The sequence below is a fragment of the Ictalurus furcatus genome, chromosome 6, assembly GCF_023375685.1.
Source record: "Ictalurus furcatus strain D&B chromosome 6, Billie_1.0, whole genome shotgun sequence".
Classification (NCBI taxonomy): Eukaryota; Metazoa; Chordata; class Actinopteri; order Siluriformes; family Ictaluridae; genus Ictalurus; species Ictalurus furcatus.
The window spans coordinates 17630238-17651047 of record NC_071260.1 but is presented as its reverse complement, the minus strand read 5'-3'; the positions used below and the strand labels follow the sequence as shown (position 1 = coordinate 17651047).

The 20810-nt window shown below is 40.1% G+C and overlaps 1 protein-coding gene across 5 annotated transcripts in view; it reads left to right on the top strand.

Moving 5' to 3' along the window:
* Nucleotides 1-3642: 3642 nt before the first annotated feature.
* The window catches only part of caska (calcium/calmodulin-dependent serine protein kinase a), a 167024-nt gene continuing 149856 nt past the window's right edge, over nucleotides 3643-20810 (top strand). For all 5 annotated transcript variants that reach the window (XM_053626801.1, XM_053626800.1, XM_053626795.1 and 2 more), the window contains exon 1: nucleotides 3643-4343. In XM_053626801.1, coding sequence (XP_053482776.1) covers nucleotides 4285-4343 — 59 coding nt within the window. In that variant the 5' untranslated portion in view covers nucleotides 3643-4284. The remainder of the gene's footprint in view (nucleotides 4344-20810) is intronic.

Here is a 20810-nt window from a genome sequence, read left to right as displayed (position 1 = left end):
TCAGTATAACCACTGAGTCACTCCATTGGTATGCATCACTGCAGAGCTCAATTCGGTGTGTGTATTAGTGTGTGAATCTGTGTGGGGGAAAATTTGGGTGCAGTGAATGTAAAATGGATCTAACTGTGAATTAATCATTCACTGACATATAACAGATTCAATCATTGTACATCACAATGCTTCATTTTATTTTTTTATGTGGCATTTCAAGTTATGTGCAAAAAGTGAATACTGTTGAGGGTAAACATCTGCATCCACCATGGTTCTGACATGGAAAAAGAGGAAAATGTACATGCACAAATAAAAAAACAAAAACGTGTGTATCTTCTGCAACTAGGCAATATCAACATTTAAAATATTTTGAAGAGATTTTGCCTTGACTCTCTTGAGCTCCAGACCTAATCAGAAACTAATTCATTAATTTATTTGTTTAGTGCAATTAATGTTTTTAAATATACTAGTTTACCATTTTTATTATTCATTATAATAAAGGATGTTAATGTAATTGTTGGGATCATTGTGTTCCAGGCAGAAGTTAAATAAATAAATAAATAAATAAATGAAACAACCTAATTAATTCAAGAGCACTGAACCTGTCATCAGGTAGAAAAATCAATGCCTTGAAAACACAGTGATATAATATGTCCAGACAGCACCCATTATGGTATTTCTAGCTGTTTCAATTGAATTTGAAAATGTTTTCCCTAGTGGGCAGTTGATGGGTTGGTTTTAGGATTTCTAAAGAAAATAAACAAGATTTTTTAAAAATGTTTTTCTATGAAATTACTATTATGATAACATTTAATAATTTGGAATTATTATTTTGTATGGTAGCACATCCTACTGAGTTAGAGGAGTTTAGTAAACTGCTCATATTAAAGGTTTCTTTTAACCATACAACTTTAATAATGACTACAATTAAATAATTTAATAAAAGCCAATCTGACTGTATAAGTCATGCAATATGGACTATCTGTGACTGACAGAGGAAGAGGCAAAAACCAGACACTGCAAATTTGCTGTTAATTCACCAGAGAAACCAATGACCCATTTTCACATGTTAGCACAATCTGTCTGGACTCAGTGGTCTCTCGTGTAGGAGTCACTGTAGTCATTAATGTGAGAGGATTACAGCAGGGTTTCTACTTCTCTTCCCTTTGCATGTTTCCTATAGGCCTTAACAGTCCAAATGCCTAAAGTACTACTTCTGTTCACTATAGGCCTTAATGATCCAAGACTAATTCTAGGATAATGAGCCAGATTTCTGGATGAATCATAGAATAACCTAGACGTGACACATGAAACAGTGTGCATGAAATAATTAAATCTACAGTACATACATTTTCATTTAAATTTGAAGACGCTGCATTTTTGATGGCGTATAGAAAAAATAGGAGGAAAAAATGATCGAATTAATACTTTTTCTTTCAAATTTTCACTGGTTTTTAGGGGATCTTGATTCGGGGTACTTTGTGGACTTGCTATGAACTACTTAAGACAGTAATTTTTGTGAGACGCTAAAGAACTGTATACACAGTTCACAGTATACTCCCCTTTGAAAGTATTGGAACAGCAGTGTCATTTTTTTTTGTTGTCGCTATACGCTGAAGACTTTTGGGTTTGAGATCAAAGATGAATATGAGATGATAGATCAGAATTTCAGCTTTCATTTCCTGATATTTACATCTAGAAATGTTAAGCAACTTAGAACACGGCACCTTTTCGTTTGAACCCATCCATTTTTCAAGTGATCAAAAATATTGGAACATGTGGCTGACAGGTGTTTCTGTTTGCCCGGGTGTGTCCTGTTAGATTGATTGTTTAAACAATTAATAGCTCTGAATGTCTACTCTTGGTTTGAACCCTGGGTTTCACCTGTGAAGACTGCATTTTTTGTTAAAAAGGATAAACCAGCATGAAGACCAGAGAGCTGCGTATGGGAGAAAAGCAAGCAAAGAGCAAGCTGAGAAAAGAGTGGAAAATAGATCAGAGCCATTGCACAAGCATTGGACATAGCCAATACAACAATTTTGAATGCCCAACATGGAATGCATAGCAAAAACAACAGAATTGACCTTGCCATTCCAATACTTTATACTGTATAGGATGTTTTTAGGAAAGAGAAGGACTAACTGAACCTATCAGTGTGCACTATAAGGTAATAAAATATATTGATTATAGTAACATTTTTATGACTGCAATCTTCGCCATGTCCTTGTACCAATTTAATTGCAGCGATTAGGAAAATAATCATGATTTCATTTTGTATGCTTCCTCATTCCATCTAAATTAATTTCTTGTTATGCTACTGCCAGATTGAGAAACACACACGGCGTGCTTATCAATCATGTTTGAGACTTGAGTGTGATTTATGTCAAGCACAGCATACAACCTGCATTTTAGACCACAGTCAAGCCAGGCGCAGTAGAAACTGGGGTCCACGTATATATAGTGGTTTATGGTAACTACTCTTCAGATACTTTATAAACTGGAAAATAGCTGACGCTTGTCGGTTTTCGTTAATCATTGTGAGATTTTTGCAGGCGCTGTACAATGGCAGTCGTTAAGTTACGGATCTACTGTGAATTCTGAATAGTGTAAAAATGTTGAGCAGTAGTGTAGGCCTACCGTGGGCCTTTTCACTATTATTTTTTCCATGTGGTTTATGTGGCCAAAAGTTTGTGAACACCCTTTTTGAACATCCCATTGCAGTCCCCCTTTGCTGTTATAATAACTTCCACTCTTCTGGGATGTCCGGCAGTGATGTAGGGTGGGGTGCAGTATGTGTATCAGTTCATCAAGGTATTCACCCCTGCTGAAAAAAACAATAGAAACCCTCATAGAATTTGTAATGGTTTAATGGCTATATATCTCTACTGGTAATTTTGACTTCTATTGATAATAATGATAATGAGTCTTTATTGGTCATGTACACATTGAAATTCTTTTCTTTGCATACCCCAGCATGTCAGGAAGCAGCCATGATACAGCACCCGAGTGTACAGTACACTCGCTATGTGCACAGGGGCATCGTCATGCTGGAACATGTTTGTTTCTCTTAGTTCCAGCGAAGGGAAACTGTCATTCTATAGCCTACAAGTGCTTCCACCTTTACGGCCTCCGTTTGGGGGCAAGGCTCGCTCACACATGGGTGTGTGGTCAGGTGTATGCAAACATTTGGCCATATAGTGTGTATGTGTGCTTTTAATTCTAACTGTCTTATCACTACAGCCTTTATGCTTGCATTCCCCCCCAGTGTGTGGTTATATCAACAAACTCTGAAGTGGTGTTTAAAAGATCTTAATAAGAATTATTCGAGCTGTTTTATGGTTAATTTACTAGTTTCTGTCACATATTGTATACCGACTGGTTTCATGTGTATCCAATAAACGCGAACGTTACTGAAATTCCTTGGAAGACAAGCGCGCTCTTGGATACCACTCATTACCTACTGACGTCCTGCGCGTGAGTAACCGACGTTAGGAAACTGTGACCTCGTAGGCGAGCTCCGTCGCCATTGCGGCTCACGCGCTCCACGTTTTCCCAATGTATTCGTTCCGGAACACGACCCGCCCAGTTGGAGCCATTGTGGCGCTTGGCACTCCAGTTTCATAACCTTGAGAGGGCGGAGCCTGTGTTTTGTGGAAGCAGAAAGAGCAGAGGAGCGGCAGGGCAGAGCGGAGAGAATTGGACCCGCGGTGGAAAAACCTAGGGACAGACAGCGAGTCCCGTGCGATAGCGGAAGCTATGAGTGCGGACATGAGGAGCGTTTTCGTGCGGTGAATATCGTCAATTTGCTGCAATTCTGCTACCGAAGCGGCTTGTTCTTGTGAGAGCGAGCCGGAGAGTAGTTTTGTGGCGGTTTGGAAGGACAGATAGCTCGAGCTGACTGACACACGAGAAACGGAGGAAACGCCGAGAGCTGTACATGTGGCGAGTTGTTTATAAAGCTGATAAAAGCCCAAACCTGACCGCGAGTTTGTTGTAAGCGCCGGATTTAATTAAATGGGAAACAAGCATAAGGTGGGGCAGAAAGAGTGAGAACTGAGCGCTTCCACTTTGTCCGCCCCTTCTCTGAATTTTTTTTGTAAAACTCAATCCCTCACGGACGTTTTTTTCGGAGAAGAAAAAAAGGAGAACACGAAGACATTTTTGTTGAATTTAGGGAGCGTTCACAGGCGCCTGCTGTTTCAGCTCACGGCGAGCTCGTGCACTTCGGAGTGAGAGATTTCCCGCCGTGGACACATTTCAGGCAGGAAATTTGTCCCGTCTGGTTGCTGGACCATGGCCGACGACGACGTCCTCTTCGAAGACGTTTACGAGCTGTGCGAGGTCATTGGGAAGTAAGTGTCACGTTGAAGATTTGTTCCACTCCCTCTTCGCTGCAGTTTATCCTTATGGAGCAGGACCTGATGTTTAGTGTATGAGGTTAGGATTATGTATGCAAAGCACATAATGTCTTCTGGCTACACTCTCAGAAATAAAGGTACCTTGTCACACATGTCTGAATGAAGTACACCTTGCCTTGTCGTTGGTGTGATACCATCAAGGGTGGATCTTTTTTGTACCTTTTTTTTTTAGTATGTATCTTTCATCTGAAACCGTGAATATGGTATACCTTTAAAAACCAATTAAAGGGGCATAATTGGTCCTTGAGGAGCACTGATGTACCTGTTTTAAAGCTTTACTCTAAAAGCGTGTTAAATATACACCACACGCTGCACTTCCCAGGTAAAAGAGGCATACTTGGGTACTTTCAGTAAGGCTCAGGATCATGGTGGATCCAGAGTCTATCCTGGGAATACTGGGTGTGAGGTGGGAATATGGTCTGTATGGGATGCCAGTTCATCACAGGGCATTGGAAGAGCACACATTCATACACTCATACACATTGATCCATCCATTTTCTGTAGCTCTGAGAAAGCCTGGAACCTGTACCAGGGAACTTGGGGCACAGGGTGGGGGACACCCTGGATGGAGGTGCCAACCCATCACAGGGCACAATCACACACATTAACACGCTATGGCATTTCCAAATTGTCCCATCAGCCTACAACACATGTCTTTTGACTGGAGGAGGAAACCGGAGGAAACCGTCAAAGCATGAGGAGAACACGCAAACTCTGCGCACACAGGGCATGAACACACAACCCCAGAGGTGTGAGGCAAATGTGCTAACCATTAAGCCACTGTGCCCTCCCCCATCTCATACACACCTACGGGGCAATTTAGAATGAACAGTCCACCTATTGGCCCGAGAACCGGGAAAAAACCTTGAGTGAACTGGGGACCTTGGAGACTATGTGAGGTGTGCTGCTTTGCCATAAAATACATACTACAAGTACAAAAAAAGTACACGTGATGGTACCACCCCAGACACAAAGGAACGGTGCAGCTTAGTGCTTTTATTTCTGAGAGTTCTGCACTGGGAAATTTTTAGATAAGACATAAGATATTCATTATGAGCTAATCGGTTGGTACAAGTTTGGTGACTCTGGGAAGTTTTGTGACACAAGGGTGGGTCCATACATGTTGCAGCAGGCTCAGGCTCATAAAGTTCTAGAAATCATGCATTAAGTCTTGTTTTGAAAAACACTTGGATCTTGGTGGTAAGTCAGACATTTGTACGAAATAGAAAGGAAGGTATTTTATAGGATCGAATGTTATTAGGTATCATGCAGTGTCTACTGTCTCATTCAGCACTCCTGACTGAAAGAGCAATAAAACACTTAAAGACAGTCTGAAAATTTAACCTGAAGTCAAAATCAGTCTTTTTTTTCTTTTTTCTTCTTGTTTACTTTAAATTATTGGTCAAATTCTGCATGGTTAGTCACTAACAATCGCCTAATGGAAAGAAAATCATCTACCAAATTGTCTAATCAACATGCATGTGGGTGGGGGAAAATAATATTAACTTTTTCTCATATCATGTCTTCCAGGAGGTAATTGAGTAGACTGTAATATCCAAAAAATAATGAATGAGTGGCAAAAGATCAGTTTGATCAGAGGTGTCATCTGGTATCTTGATTTATCTGGTAATGTTTCAAACCCATTTCACTTATTCTCACTTTCTTGCTCTGTATTCTTTGTGTCCAGCAAAAAAAAAAGTCCACACCCCTATTAAAATGGCAGTTTCATGCGAAGTGAAAAATGACAATTAGGTAAATCATGTCTGAGATTTTCCCACCTTCAGTGTGAAAGTGCAAAGTATATAAATAAAGTGAAAAACAATCAAACATGGCCTTCAGGGTGTTCCATGGTGCATCTAATTTTCGGAAATTCATTTATACCCCTCTCCTGACCAATATCTTTCAACAACTGAGATATGGTGCATGCTTTGTAAGTGCTTTGTGGACCATGGCTTCAGCGTTCAGATGAAACCAAGAAGAAAATCCTACAGAAACAGCTGGTCTTTATTTGGGGTTCATCAGAATAATTTCATTGATGACAGCAGTATGATAATTACTTTTGAACATGAGGTTGAGTGTGATTGGTTCATTCTGAACACAGCCACATCCCCAATTTATAAAAGGGTGTGCACACTTATGCAACCAGGTTGTTTTTCCTGTTTTTCCCTCAAATGTTTCTGATTGTTTTTCACTTAATTGTTATACGCTGTAATTACACATTGAGGGTGGAAAAAGTTCTGACATGATTTTTACTTCACAAAAACCTACCATTTTAACAGGGGTGTGTAGACTTTTTATATCCATTTTATATTTTCATTCTAAAATGTTCATCATTATTATAAAATAATGGAATTAAATGTTTCTACATAAAAAAAAAAATGCAGTAAATAGTAGTAAATGAAACAAAGTCGATATTTGGTCTGACTAAAAAATAGTAGTTTTTGGGTACACTTAATGCAGTTTTATAAGGAAATGAGCTGGAATTTTTATTGAGCATCTTGCAGAACCAGACATGGTTCTTCTGGAGACTTTGACTGTCGCACTTGCTTCCAATTTTTGCATCAAAACCCAGCAGCAATCACTGTTTTTTTTTTTTTGCCTGAAAAGTGGTCTCTTAAGTAATATACTGCTTTCTTTAATGACATGCAAACATTTTTCTGTAGCATTTAATTTTGTGCTAAAAAACAAAATTTTGGGAATCTAATATTTTTTTCTACTGACTTGATAATGTAGATGTCATAAAATAAAAATCTATTACAAAGTTTGTACAAAAAAAAAATAGGGTGCCTAAAACTTTTGCACAGTAGTGTGTGTGTGTGTGTGTACACACACACTTACAGTACTGGCCCCTTATATTTGCTTTTAATGACCATACAGGTTTGATTAAACCAAATCAAATATAAGGAGTTTTATTGGAAAAAAAAAATTATTAGTAAAAAAAGACAAACTACAGTGATTCATGGAATCTCGGTTTTATTCTATGCAAAAAATGCATAGAAAAACAAAGTTGACAGGAAATAAAGCATATATTGACTACAATGTAATCAGTTATTAATATTTCATTGGTCCTCCCTTGTTTTTGATTACAGCAGCCATTCTCCTGGACATTGACTCGATAAGCTTTGCGCATGTGTCGTGAATAATTTCCTCCTTAAAGTCTTCCCAAAGCTAAGCTTCATTGGTAGACCTGCGTGACTTATCACGATTCAGGTTTAGAATTTCTCAGAGGTTTTCACTGGGATTAAGGTCAGGGGACTGAGGAGGCCACTTGAGGACTTCAGAAGCCGCGGCAGCAAGGAACACCTTTGTTGCATGCGTGGTGTGTTTGGGATCATTATCATGTTGGAGAAAACACATTCAATCTCCAAACAGATCCGCCATATTTGGCAACATTGTGTTCTGCAAGATGTCCAAGTATTGGTCTGTTTTCAAAGTGCCAGCGATTTTGTAGATCCTTGTATCACCTGCAGCAGACATGCATCCACATACCATTATGTTTCCCCCACTGTGCTTAATGGTGCCACGCATGCATTTGGTATCAAAAGCTCCCCATCTCCTACAAACATACCTGACACTATCTGACCAAGTATGTTGAGTTTTGACTTGTCAGACCACAGAACACCGCTCCAGTCTTCCACACGTCAATCCCGATGTTCTTTGGCATAGGCAAGAGTTTTTGTGGTTGACAGAACTAATTAGCGATTTCTTTACTGCTACAAAACCTCCCAATTCTAGGCTCTTTTAGCCGTCTCCTAGCAGCGTGAGGTGCACTGATGAGGAACCTCCAATAACATGTCTCAGCCAGGACTTTGGAAGTTGTTTTGAAGTGGTCTCACATTGAGGTGATTTTCATCCTCCTGTGAAAACGCCCACTAGTCTTCCTTGGCTGGCCACAACGCTTACGTTCTGCACTGTACCGGTTTCACAATGCTTTGTAATAATTCTGCAGACAGTGCAGCTGTTCAACTCCACCACACGAACGATATCGACTGACCAGATTTAGCCATTTTGGCAATATCGTCCTTGGTTGCAGATGACTGCTCCTTCCTTTTGGTCATTTGCACCAAAACAACACACAATAACATCTACTTATAAAGGAAACACCTAGCACATAGTGATTGATGCACCTGTAACAATTACAGGCTGGAAATAACGAGTGCAGCCTTTTCATGTCAGCTTGGCTAAAAATGATGTCCACGCAATTTAGCATGTTTCATTGCATCATGACAAGTGAAACGATTGAAACGCAGCGTGCGTACATTACCTTTAGACTCCATGCAGAACTATGTAACATGCATACAAAATATTTAATGATATGTTTGAATAAAAGGTGAAGAATGACATTTTCCTATGTTGAACATCACTTTTGGCTGTGGGGGGGGGGGGGGGGGAGAGACTGAGACTTGTCATTGTCTGAATGATCCTCACTTGGAGTGTGTCCACAATGAGTCCTTCATACTGATTTACTTGTTGCATCTTTCATCAGTTCAAGTTCTTTGAGCTTAACAATGAAGTGTGTGTGTGTGTGTGTGTGTGTGTGTGTGTGTGTGTTAATTTGGACTAATAAAATTGATGATGTAGTGCAGGAAGCCAAGATGATTTTGCAGTTGTTAATCCTGCTTTGCTATATTTTGTTTTCAGAACATGTCTGTTATGTCCAGTATGGACAGGTGCAGTACAGGTGCATCTCAAAAAAGTGGAATATCGTGGAAAAGTTAATTTTTATCCCCCGTAGTTTAATTCAAAAAGTGGAAATTTCATATACTCTAATATTTTGAGATGCCGGATTTTTGAGCCGTAATCATCAAGATTAAAACAAAAAAAAAGGCTTGAAATATTTCACTTTGTGTAATGAATCTAGAATATATGAAAGTTACACTTTAATTAAATTACGGGAAAAAAATTACTTTTCCACGATATTCAAATTTTTTGAGCTGCACCTTTATATACGAATGCTATTACTGAAAGAAATGATTAGATTAATGGGAAGAAGTATTAGGTTTTAGTTTGGTGTTGGTGGTATATTTTTAGCTTGTGTTTCTGTGATTATTTATTGGACAGGATCTGTCTGGAGCTGGAGAATTTAAAGTTGCAATCAATACTGGTGATCTTACTAATGTCAAACAGACTTAGCCTCTGAAGTAGAGAGCACCCCATGTTTCCCGTACAGACCTGTCACTCTAAAATTGTCCCCACAAACACACACACACACACACACACACAGCGCATCTGTATTCTATCCAACACAACACCATGGTGCTGTGGGTGCAGGCATTTTGTTGCACACCTATTCCAGAAATTTAGCAGCGTCTACACTGATTCAATTTGTAGAATTAGTTCTCAGTGCATCTCCTTAGTTTGATTGAAAGGATGGACCCACACCCACATCGTAAGTTATTCCCAAGCAAAAGACACACACTTCCAGGTCTCTTCAGCACTTCGATTTATTTTTATTTTTTTGTGGGCCTGAGTCTTTGGAGAAATTTCTGCTTTCACTAACCAATGCTTAATTGTAGGTGTATTTACTACTGCATCAAGTCAGCCCTTTGCTTACTGTGCTTTTATAGGTTATCTTAATGTGGTACATACACACAAGATGTTTAACATCCATCCAGGACTACCTCCTTGCAGAGACGTTTTCTGATTGGTTTATACAGCTGGCCTGTGTTTTTGCTTTAGTTGTTGATTAGAGTCCAGGACAAGCGCTTTTTTCCCCTCAGAACATCTATTTTAGTAATGGCTGTCAAAATATCAAGCGATTAATCCGACAAATGTTTTGATTAGTCAGGAGAGCAATAAAAAAAACCCCCAAAAGAACAAAAATCTAATAGTGTCAAAAGCAAATGAATACAAAGCAATGTTTATATTTGTTTGGAAACAGTATCTTGAAAAAATGTGCCTTTATTCGTCAAGGTTGTGTAGAAGTGTGTACAGATTTAAGTGCGTGGATCAAATCTGCAGGACCCTCGAGGAAAACCTGTAAAAAGGCGGTTATTTGAGAACAAATTATGAATCAGCTTGAGCTGTTTGGAAACAAGCCCATTATTTATGTCATATGCGTTCTTCAAGCCCAGTTTACCTCATATACACTTCATTTACATTATACACAGCTTCATTTATATACATGATGTGACAGCCAATGAAAGGAAAGCATTCAACATGCGCCTACTACTCAATTAAAGGACTAATGATCCACAACTGGTCATTTTCATTAACATTTACAAATTATATGCTAACATTAATCCCCATTATCTATATTTTAATTTAGATGTGGTTAACATTATTTGCAATTTTTATTTTATTACTGTTTATTTATTTTATTGCTGTTTACACGACACTACTCTGTCAAGCTACAAATCAAGCTACAAATCAAAAAAACTACAAATCAAGCATTTTTCACGTTGTTCAGTTGTTATGAACAAATTCATACGCATGTCGACCAGATGTGAATTTGATGTGCAGGTACACCACAGAAACTGTTGCCATAATTTGGTACAATCAGATTTGACCATACACAACTTTGACGAATAAAGGCTGTCGTATTTGGTGAGTTTCACACTGGACATGTTTGCTGCGGTCAGAATCCATGTGTGATTGTCCCCGGTCCCCCCGGGCAGCGTTGGTCTGGTTTCAGACTCACTTGATTCTATCGAACCACAGTGCGTTTATGTTCAACTTACATCATCACAAATGCACATGGAGAACACAACGTGACTCACCATATTTTTTGGTTTTTTTAATTATTTTGTTGCTATTATGGGCAGCAATGGACCTCTTCCGTGTCCCACAATGTTCCCCTGCCACTCATGGTACCCGTGTGTTGTGGAAACTAATGATGTCATCATTGACTAAAACAAATTTGCAGGTTGCTTTACTTCCTGAACAATTGCGGACCCGAGTACAAGTTGCGTTCACATTCACGGGAATCTCGGCACAGTTCCAGTGCAACCGAACTTGGACCACCTCCTACAGGTAGTCTTTGGTTTGGTACTGCAGTGCACTCCCCAGCCCACATGACGGCTTTCACATTACCGCTTTTTCATGCAAACCCGTGCTCCGTTTCGGACTAAGCTGCCAGTGTGAAAGCCCCCTCAGTTTGTCCTGTAATCCAAAACTTGGGAATGGTGTGAAGCTGCTGTTTTGCTCTTGTAGTCCGAGCATGATGCTGGAGGATGTCAGGGTAATGGCATTTTTTGTTCATTTTATCGGTGAGTCAGCGATCAGTGCAGGCTAGAGGCACAGGTCACAGTTTTATGCTGGGTGATTTCACCCCAGTTACTTTTAAGCTAGATTAATCCAAACAAAAAATCCTCTCTTCAGTAGTGTTGATTTTACAACGTGTTTGCTTTTTAATGCGACAGCGGAACTGGGGGATTCCATTTTCATTGTTACTTAGGTGTGACACATACAGGCCTGTTTACAAAGCATGGGCAATGACCTTACATTAAGCTCGTATGGCAGCCTGCAGGCTCGTTCCCGGCGAGTCAAAACAGGCATGTCTCTGGATTTAACTGAACTTTTTATTAGATTGCATTAGTTCCCAGAGGGAACTGTCCCACCAGTCACATTCATTTAACATGCCTGTCTGAAACAGAAGGAAGGAAATCACCACCTGTGTCACAATTAAAATCCAAAACTGGGCATGTCGGTATGAATGTACCGGGTTTACGGCAAGCTGACTTGGCTGTGATCATTCACTAGTGACTTTATACATATATACACTACCAGTCAAATGACACGCCTAGTACTCATTATTTCAGTATTTTCCACCTTTGAGAAATATAGAAATAAAATTAATTTGTTAACCATATATAACTATAGGGTTTTATAGAGGGGGGGGGAGCGAGAGAGAACTAATAACTAAACCTAAAAGTCTTTAACAAATCAAAACCATCTTATGTTAGTTTCTTCAAAATATGGCCACCCTTTGCCTTTATAACAGCTTTGCAAATGCTTCGTATGCTCTCAACTCGCTTCAACTAATCACCTGGGAGGCTTTTCCAATTGTTTTGAAGTAGTTCCCACATATGCTGAACACTTGTTTGTCTCTTCATCTTGTTTGTCGCTTTTCAGTTTTAATTAGGCATGTCCAGACTTTTGACTGGTGGTGTACATCATTTCTATTATTATAACAATTAACTATACAACCCAAAGAGTCTAATCTAGCAAATACAATAAAAGTGTAAGAAAAGAAACATCTTGCCCTCCGCCTTTTGTATGCCCCCTGTACCTAGCCTTCCTGGAGCTGTGTATATATATTTTCCAGCTCTAAATGGAAATAATGAGGTCAGTAGGAGTGTGTCACTAGCTTTGATTTGTAGATGAGAGACATGCATTCCCTGGAGAATGTTAGAGGGTGACAAGCATGACTTCTCTTGACAGTGTTGTGACTTCCTGTGGATTCTTATTGCTCTGAGCTCATTCGACGGCAGCCTGTGCAGCAGTGACACAGGACGCTCATCATTTAACTCTGCGTTTTATTTCAGATGGTAGCCTGTGTTATGGGTTCTCTCAGACAGGCACGTCTTGTTGCACATGTTTTGTGTCGCTGCTTTGTACTCGGTTCATGCAAAGTCTTTCCTCCAACATGCTTTGTGGCACCTACAGTCTTTATGAGCATACAACCAGGTGTCTGTAGTTTCTACTCTTTATCTGCTTGATAATGTGTCAGCAGTGAGGAGTTTTGGTTGAAGAGAAAAGTGGTACATTTGAGTGCTTCCATGCTATTGGTTTTCAATAAGAGGTGACCAGTATTTCACAAATAAATTGTTCAAGCCTAATTACTGCTTTAGAAATTCATGCTCATTACTTAAAGATGACTTAAAATTATCTTTCATGTAATGTGTTTATAAAGCTGTTTGTGAATGTAAAAAGTCTGCAGAGTTTCAAAAAAGTGCACGACAAATGGGGTTATTGTCTCCCAAAAGAAAGAACCGATTCTGAACAGCTGAAACGAGTCATCAGTAATTCCAGACCTACTTCCTGTACAAACCTACGTCAGTTGGTAACAAAAAACCTGCCTCTGTTCTTCATTGGCTGCTCGGTTGAGGCTGCGTCCTGACAGAGTAAGGTTCATGTCTAGAAGACGTTGTTTTCTGTGCTGCAAAAGCAAAACCACTTTGCATGGACTCCCGAAGGATGAGGATGTAATGCGTCAGTGGTTAGAATTCATTTTAAAACGATACCACAGCAGTTCAACTCCGACCTTCATTTGTTTCCCGTCATTTCACTGACGGCTGCTTCTCCAACCTAGCTGAAGTCAACGCGGGATTTGCAAAATGATTATTCATTAAAGATGGGGCCATACCCACTTTATTTTGACCATCTTGCACCTCTGGATCACAACTTGTAAGTATGATTCATTTTATATATATAATATATATATTCATATTCTACCGAGTGTTCCAAATGTGTAGTTTTGTGTAGTATATGTGTACAGCCAGTGTACAGCTGTTAGCCTGTTGGCCGTAGGCCTCTGCTAACTGGCTAACTCACTATATTGTCAAACTGCATATAAAATTACCACTGAGAAACGTCCTGTTCTCGTCGTGCTTGCGATAGTGGTTCGGGTTGATCTTCCGATGTATCACTATCGGACTCGGGCTCAAATTGATCAGAAAAAAACCGACATTATTACTGAGCTGAAATTCGGATATGGTAGTGGGCGTTTCCTTTCCGACACGTGCTGGAAGCGGTAGACCAATCACAGCAGACTGGGAGATCTGACCACTCAGTGCAGAGTAGGCTTTGTTGAAAGAGGAGTTTAGAGTGAACAGATCCATGAACGAGTCGTTTGTGACCCTGAGAAAATGAAGTGATGCTGCAATGTAAATTATGAGTAAAAATTGTAAAAATTAGGCACTTTAATGTATCATAATAGGGGCACTTTAACGGAATCATGTTGTGCAACTGGTTTCACTGTGACTAACGTAGAGAGCTGTACAGGAATGGGAACTGTGGTAATATCACAGTGTTCTGGGAACATCTGTAGGGATGGAGATAACAGGAATGTAGATAGACTTTACGGTATTCCCCCAGGGATGGTAATAAAATCTGCATTGGCATCATGATGGTGGTATTGAAAGCACACGTGTTTGTTACACAATTATGTGTGCCCTAAGATTTCTGCTTCTTAGGTTCTTAACGTTAACCTTGTGTCATGTGACCTTTGATCAAAAAGCTCGTCTCTCACCCAGTCTGTAACAGTCTTCAGTGGAAGTGGAAGTGTCTGAGAAAACTGCTTTTGTGTTGTTTTTTCACAAACATATCTGGCTGAAGTTTCTTGTGCACTTATTTGCTGTGGTTTAGAGAAATAGGAATTTTATGCACAGTTGCACACAACAGCAGCAGCATAGTGTTCTGATAGTTCATGGATTAAATATTTAGTTGAGTGAAAACAGCTTTGTAGCGTCACTAGGTGAGTAAACATCCTCCCAGAGTGTCATACAGTTTGTATATCGATAGTCTGCAGAATATTCCTTAATGTAGAGCTGTGCACAGAACTGTTTTTTAAAAAAAAAATGTATCTCACTACCACTTCTTGCTCTCACAGACACTCTTGATTAGTATTTTGCCCGCTCACAGTGTTATTTTTGTTTGTACACACTTGCACTTACAATGAACTTACATTGTTCTATATCCCAGCATCTAAACAAATCTAGAGTAGCATGCTGGCAAAGAAGGTAGCATTACTGCCTCACAGCTCCAGGGACTCCAGTTTGATCCTGACCTCCAGTTACTGTTACTGGGTTTCTGCTAGGTTGTTCAGTTTCCTCCCCCCTCCCAAAGTCATATCAGTAGGTGAACTGGTGACTCTAAATTACCCATCAGTGTGAACAACTGTGTGAATGTTTGCATGGTCCCATCCATGGTGTATTCCAGCCTCATGACCAGTGTTCCCAGGATCCACCTTGAAAGTGACAGGGATGCTTTATGGGAACATAAACACCATGGAGGGGACCATGCACACACATTCGTTTACTGAAGATGAACAAACATTTTACCTTTATAGCATTTGGCAGACTTCCTTATCCAGAGTGACTTACATGCATCTCATTTATAAAACTGAGCAGTTGAGGGTTAAGGGTCTTGCTCAAGCCCAGCACTGGCAGTGCTGGGTTTTGAACTCATGACCTTCCAATCAGCAGTCCAGCGTCTTAACCACAGGAACTAAAACAAAACCACTAAAACACAGGAGCATATTGCAAGTGCTGCAGTTTCAAGTTCAATCAGCTTTCAACACTCTTACACAAGTTACACTAGGTCAGAAAAGTTTCAGTCAACAATAAACAACAAACCACACCATGTATCTCTGGATTTGCACATCATATGACAGAAATAAACCAAACAGCGGAATGAAATGGCTAAATTGGTCACTTGTTACAGTCAGCTGCATTACATAATATAAATATTGAGTATTTCTCCATATTGTCACAGAATATTATTATTACAGAAAATATCCCACATGCATATCAAATATCCCAAGTAGGCTGTATCCCCACTCCCAGACTAGGGAGTCCTTTAGTTAAAGCTCAGGTAAGCTCTTTCTTCACAGAGAAGGCAGTTGTTCCTGTCACTTCTTAATGGACACTGCAACTACACTGATAGACCTTTTCAGGTCAGCAGCCTTATTAAACCACAGCAGACGATGTTTAATTACACTTCCAACTGGGAATATAAAGTGATTTTAGACATCTCGTATGATAGACTGCCCATTTGAGTGCTTTTTGGCATTCCGTACGCACAGCTGTGTCCCACCTGAGCTGATGACTGCTGCGGTTTAGTGACTTCAGTGCAGTGAGGAGTGTGTGGAGTGCAGCTCTGCGCTCCTCTGACTGCAGGTGTGCTCTGTATATTACACACTCAACGGAAAGCTGTGCTATAGAGCAACATGACCCAAGTAGGACAATACTTTTGGCGTTCTAGTTTCTCTCATTAAACAGGACAGTACTGACTTGTAAATGACATCTTTTGTATGCACTTTTCCCCAGAGAGTTCCCTTACGATTCTGAAAGAAATAGTGTCCTCATGTATAAGCTTTACATTCAGTGTTGAAGCTTATTTCCTCCCAGCTCTGTTTGCTATGTGTTCCAAGACTGCCGCACAACAACGTCGTCGTCCCCCCCCCCCCCGCCCCTTAAATGGTCCTCTATGCTTTGCTCGTATCGACTGTTAAGGCTTAATGAGTATTTTACATAATTTTTTTTTAATCCTAGTTTGGGGACCGTATCGTTTATTTCTGCATGACTTTGCAGCACATCTCTAACTCTCTGGTCTCTCTAAGGTGTTCTGTCTGTGTAAAGGCTCTAGCTATTCTGTGGTATCTGCAGTTGTAGTCTTGGTCTGAGTGGTGGTGTGTGATCTGCAGTGTGCTCGCGCTTACAGAAGCAGACATCACCCTGCCACTCACAGCTCCGATGCCCTGTCTGTGACTCTCAGCCCTGACTAATGTGCTCCTACTATCTGACCTATAGCTTTGGCTTTATTAACTCCACAGCGAAAACTGTTTACAGTGAAAGGGGTTACTTGCCTTTTCATCTTTTAACTTAAAAGGAAATGTTGTTTTATAAATGTCTTTATCCTCTGCCATCCATGGGTAGGATATCAGATAGAGTGGGAGGGATGGCATATACTCTCTCTCCCTTGTCAATCACATGAACACTATGAGCTTGGAAGTTGGCGGACAGTGGTGGCTGGCTTCATGTGTATGAGTGGAAGCACCTGTTAGCCTGCACCCTTCCTGCTTGCTAGCTGTCTTGTGACAGGGGAGTGCTGGCTGATGGGTGGGAATTGACAGGTGACCAACATTTAACATTCTCTCTAGAACCATAGATTATACAAACATGTTGTAAATCTTGCTTGTTTCTCATCTTAGTAACTTCTCAGTATCCGAAGCCCTAAAAGCTATACGAATCCAGTATATTTAAAGGGGAGTGAAAACATAGAATGTAGTTTCTAAGAAAAGAGCACAAACATCTTCTGTTATGATGTGGGCATTTTTTTTAAGTGATTCTCTCATTTAGTTATTGAAGCCATAGAATATAGCTCTGTAAGTGTCTGACAGACAGCCCGTGTTTAGTGTGAGCCACTAGTGTGCTATTAGTTCAGCCCAAGTCCCATCAGCCTGGCTTTCTTTGCATCCCTCCAGCTACATGTCACAACCGCTTATCTACCCCCCCCCCCCCCCCGGGTGTGTGCGTGCGCGCGCACACGCATTGCACTCAGCACTGCACCATAGCTCTTTACATCTTCATCATACTCCTCTTTGTGTGAGTGCTTTGTGCCTTTTTAAGTCTGTCATGTTTATTTGAGGTGATGTTGCATCGGATGATGGGGAAGATGCACATTCCTCACATTCGTCCTAGGGTTTGCCTCCAACATCTAAGCCCTCTGCTTAACTCTGAGTTACAGCATCATATGAGATGCTTGGTATGCTATAGGGACTGCTGCGCCTCATTTATGTGAATGCATTTTCTATTTTATCTCCAGTTTCCCTGCAGGTCTCTGAAACAACGGAAGCCTCAGAACCCTTCATCTGGCGCCAAAACACACATTTTATATCTCGGCACCAGTTTTTGTCCTCTCTAAAGCCCTCTGTTAATATTGCATTGGTACTGTTTTCTTTGCTTCATAGTGGTTATAGCAAATCTTGCAATTTCTTATTTTAATTAGATTAAATTGCTGGGTTTTGTTGTATTTTGTGAATGCACATCACATAACTTAATTTCTAATCTGAGTAAGTATTTTCTACACTTCTTAATGGTACAGATTATCAGTCACTGACTGGCCAACAGACATGATTTGAGCAGTGTGCTCTAGCAGGTATGGGAATAAAATAAAACTTATTCTTGTAATATGAGCTTACATATTTACTAACAGTAAGAATTTTGATATTAGTTTTTATTATCTGATAGTGCCCAGACCTGAAAGGACCCTCTGATGATCAGTGTTGTGTCTTAACTTTAAAGAGTCTCATTTGTGATATGTCGTGTCAGTGGACTGGAACAGAAAATTGATCAAATCCGATCTGATACTGATTCAGCGTTTAATGCCATTCTGAACTTGTTATATGGCTATTTTATAGTCTGCTGCACTGCTGCATTTGGCTTTTCCTTCTGGCAGGTGCACCACTTTAGCCTGCCTCCATCTGATGATAACCTTTTACTAGCTCATAAAACTCCATATCAAGCTGTCGAGATCAACTGCACCATTAAGAACTGAGCTGGGGAATAATTAGAGGCACTTTTAATACATCTGCTCTAAAGAGACAGAAGTCTAACTCTACATCTACATTTTAAAACACACAGGTACATGATTGCTTAAATGAATGTCATGATCATTCTGAATGACCTGAGTCATCACAGGCAGCTCTGCATTCACTTGTTAGTGAGCAAGACTAAATATCCAAAAACAAATGGGCCTTTTTGCTGCACGGCCATTTTGCTCTCTGATTCACCGGCTGACGAAGCACACGTCACCCCTGTGGATGCTCGACTTATTCGTGCTGTGGAGGAGAAAGAAAATAAGTCCTTGCAATTGTTTGCTTTCCATCATATCGAGTGGAATGCATCGAGAAGAAAGTCCCACACAATGCCTCATTGACCAGCGGATGCCAATGGGGTCAATAGAAGGCTATCAAACAACATTTCCATTTATTCTGCCTGTCAGTGGCACAAACACTTGGCGATCTGGGCCTGTCAGTCTCCCGCACACTGGTGGAATTTTTCTTGGCTTTTGGCTATTGATTGAGAAACTACTCAAAGTGAATGAGGGAACACTAAGTTTGAATAGCCTGCAGATGGCTACCCTGAGAGCCATGTCATGTTTTAGAGAGAGAGAGAGTGTGTTGGATATTGTTGACCCTCGAACGTCTCTATGAACGTAAAAAAAAAAATGTGATGAATGCTTTGCTCTTTTATAAGAATTTAAAGAAGCAGTCAGCTCCAAAGAGACCACCATGTGCTCAAAGAGGCCCCGAGGACACTTCAGCCCTTTGACATTTTGGATAGCACATAGCAGCTTTCCTACATGCTCCCTCACCATTTAGCAGTTGTTACAACCCACAAAGAGAAATGAAACGCCACCAAGAGCTGAGTACTCCTGTATGGTGCACTAAAACCATACATTTTAAATAACCTACAGAACATGTATTTTTGTTACCTTTTATAATGCTAAGGCATAACAACACGGAGATCATTATTTGGCTGTAAAAGACACAAAGTAGACAAAAGCCTATACTACGGTCGTTCCACTGAGTTAAAGTGGAGTTTTAGGCTGAATTTTAATTAAAAAAGCAAGCGTGTATTATCTCTATGTACCATGCAAGCAGGATGGTGGAAACACTGCCACATTAAGAACAGCACTTAAGCATGTGAGATGGAGAATATTGCAAATAGTAATCATCCTGTCCTCACAGTCTGCCTGAATTCAATTGTATTTAATGGCCTTGTGATTTGCCTGCGAGTGGGAAGTGACACCTAACTGTGTGCGAGTGCTGTGCGTCTTCTGTATTTCACACAGATGAAATAATACAGAGTAGGTGGCTCTCCAGACAGAGACGATCAGAACCACATTCTGAACACTGAGGCGATCTGATCTGCTGACTGAATTGATAACGGAGGCTCACAATAACACAAATCCAACTGTTTAATTTGGATATTGGCAGGCAGCTTTGGTGTTGAAAGGGAGTCAGTGTTGGGTCCTTCCTCATGCACCCAATTACCATCCTCACTAACATTTCCTTGCAAGCGTAATCGTCAAAACCACATGCTGCCTCTGGATATGTTCTGGATGCACTGGGACTATTTTCCACGATTTTCCATTCCGTCTTTATATATTCCCTCATTTTCATTCATTTGACATGTATATTTATAGAGAAAAATGCCCTGAGAGATAATTCTGGGTCCTTTTACGCTGAGGCAGAATCGATTAGTTTAGCGCTGACATCCAGCTGCTTGCTTCATGTTGGGAATGAATAGTAAACTTATTCTTGCCTGGTTATCTGTAAAATCAGCAGATGGCCTGAGAACTCTTTCTCCAGAACTCACCTCAGCTGTATCATCCACAGATTTAATCACACTGCCTAGAAATCACGTAGGAGAAACGCTGTCTTGTATTTTGAATTAACTTTAGCATTTTCCGCTCTTTGTGGACTTTTGTTGAATGTAATTTGACCAGTGCTGTTTTGAACTTTTAATGTTTTCTGTAATGTCTGTACAGAATGAAGCTTACATGTGTGAAGCTGTGAAAATACATCAGGTTTATTTATGAGCAAATTACATGGGAAAATAATTAAATTATATTTAATAAATATTATAATACGTGTGTGTGTGTCTGTATATATATGTGTGTGTGTGTGTATGTATGTATGTATGTATGTATGTATGTATGTGTATATATATA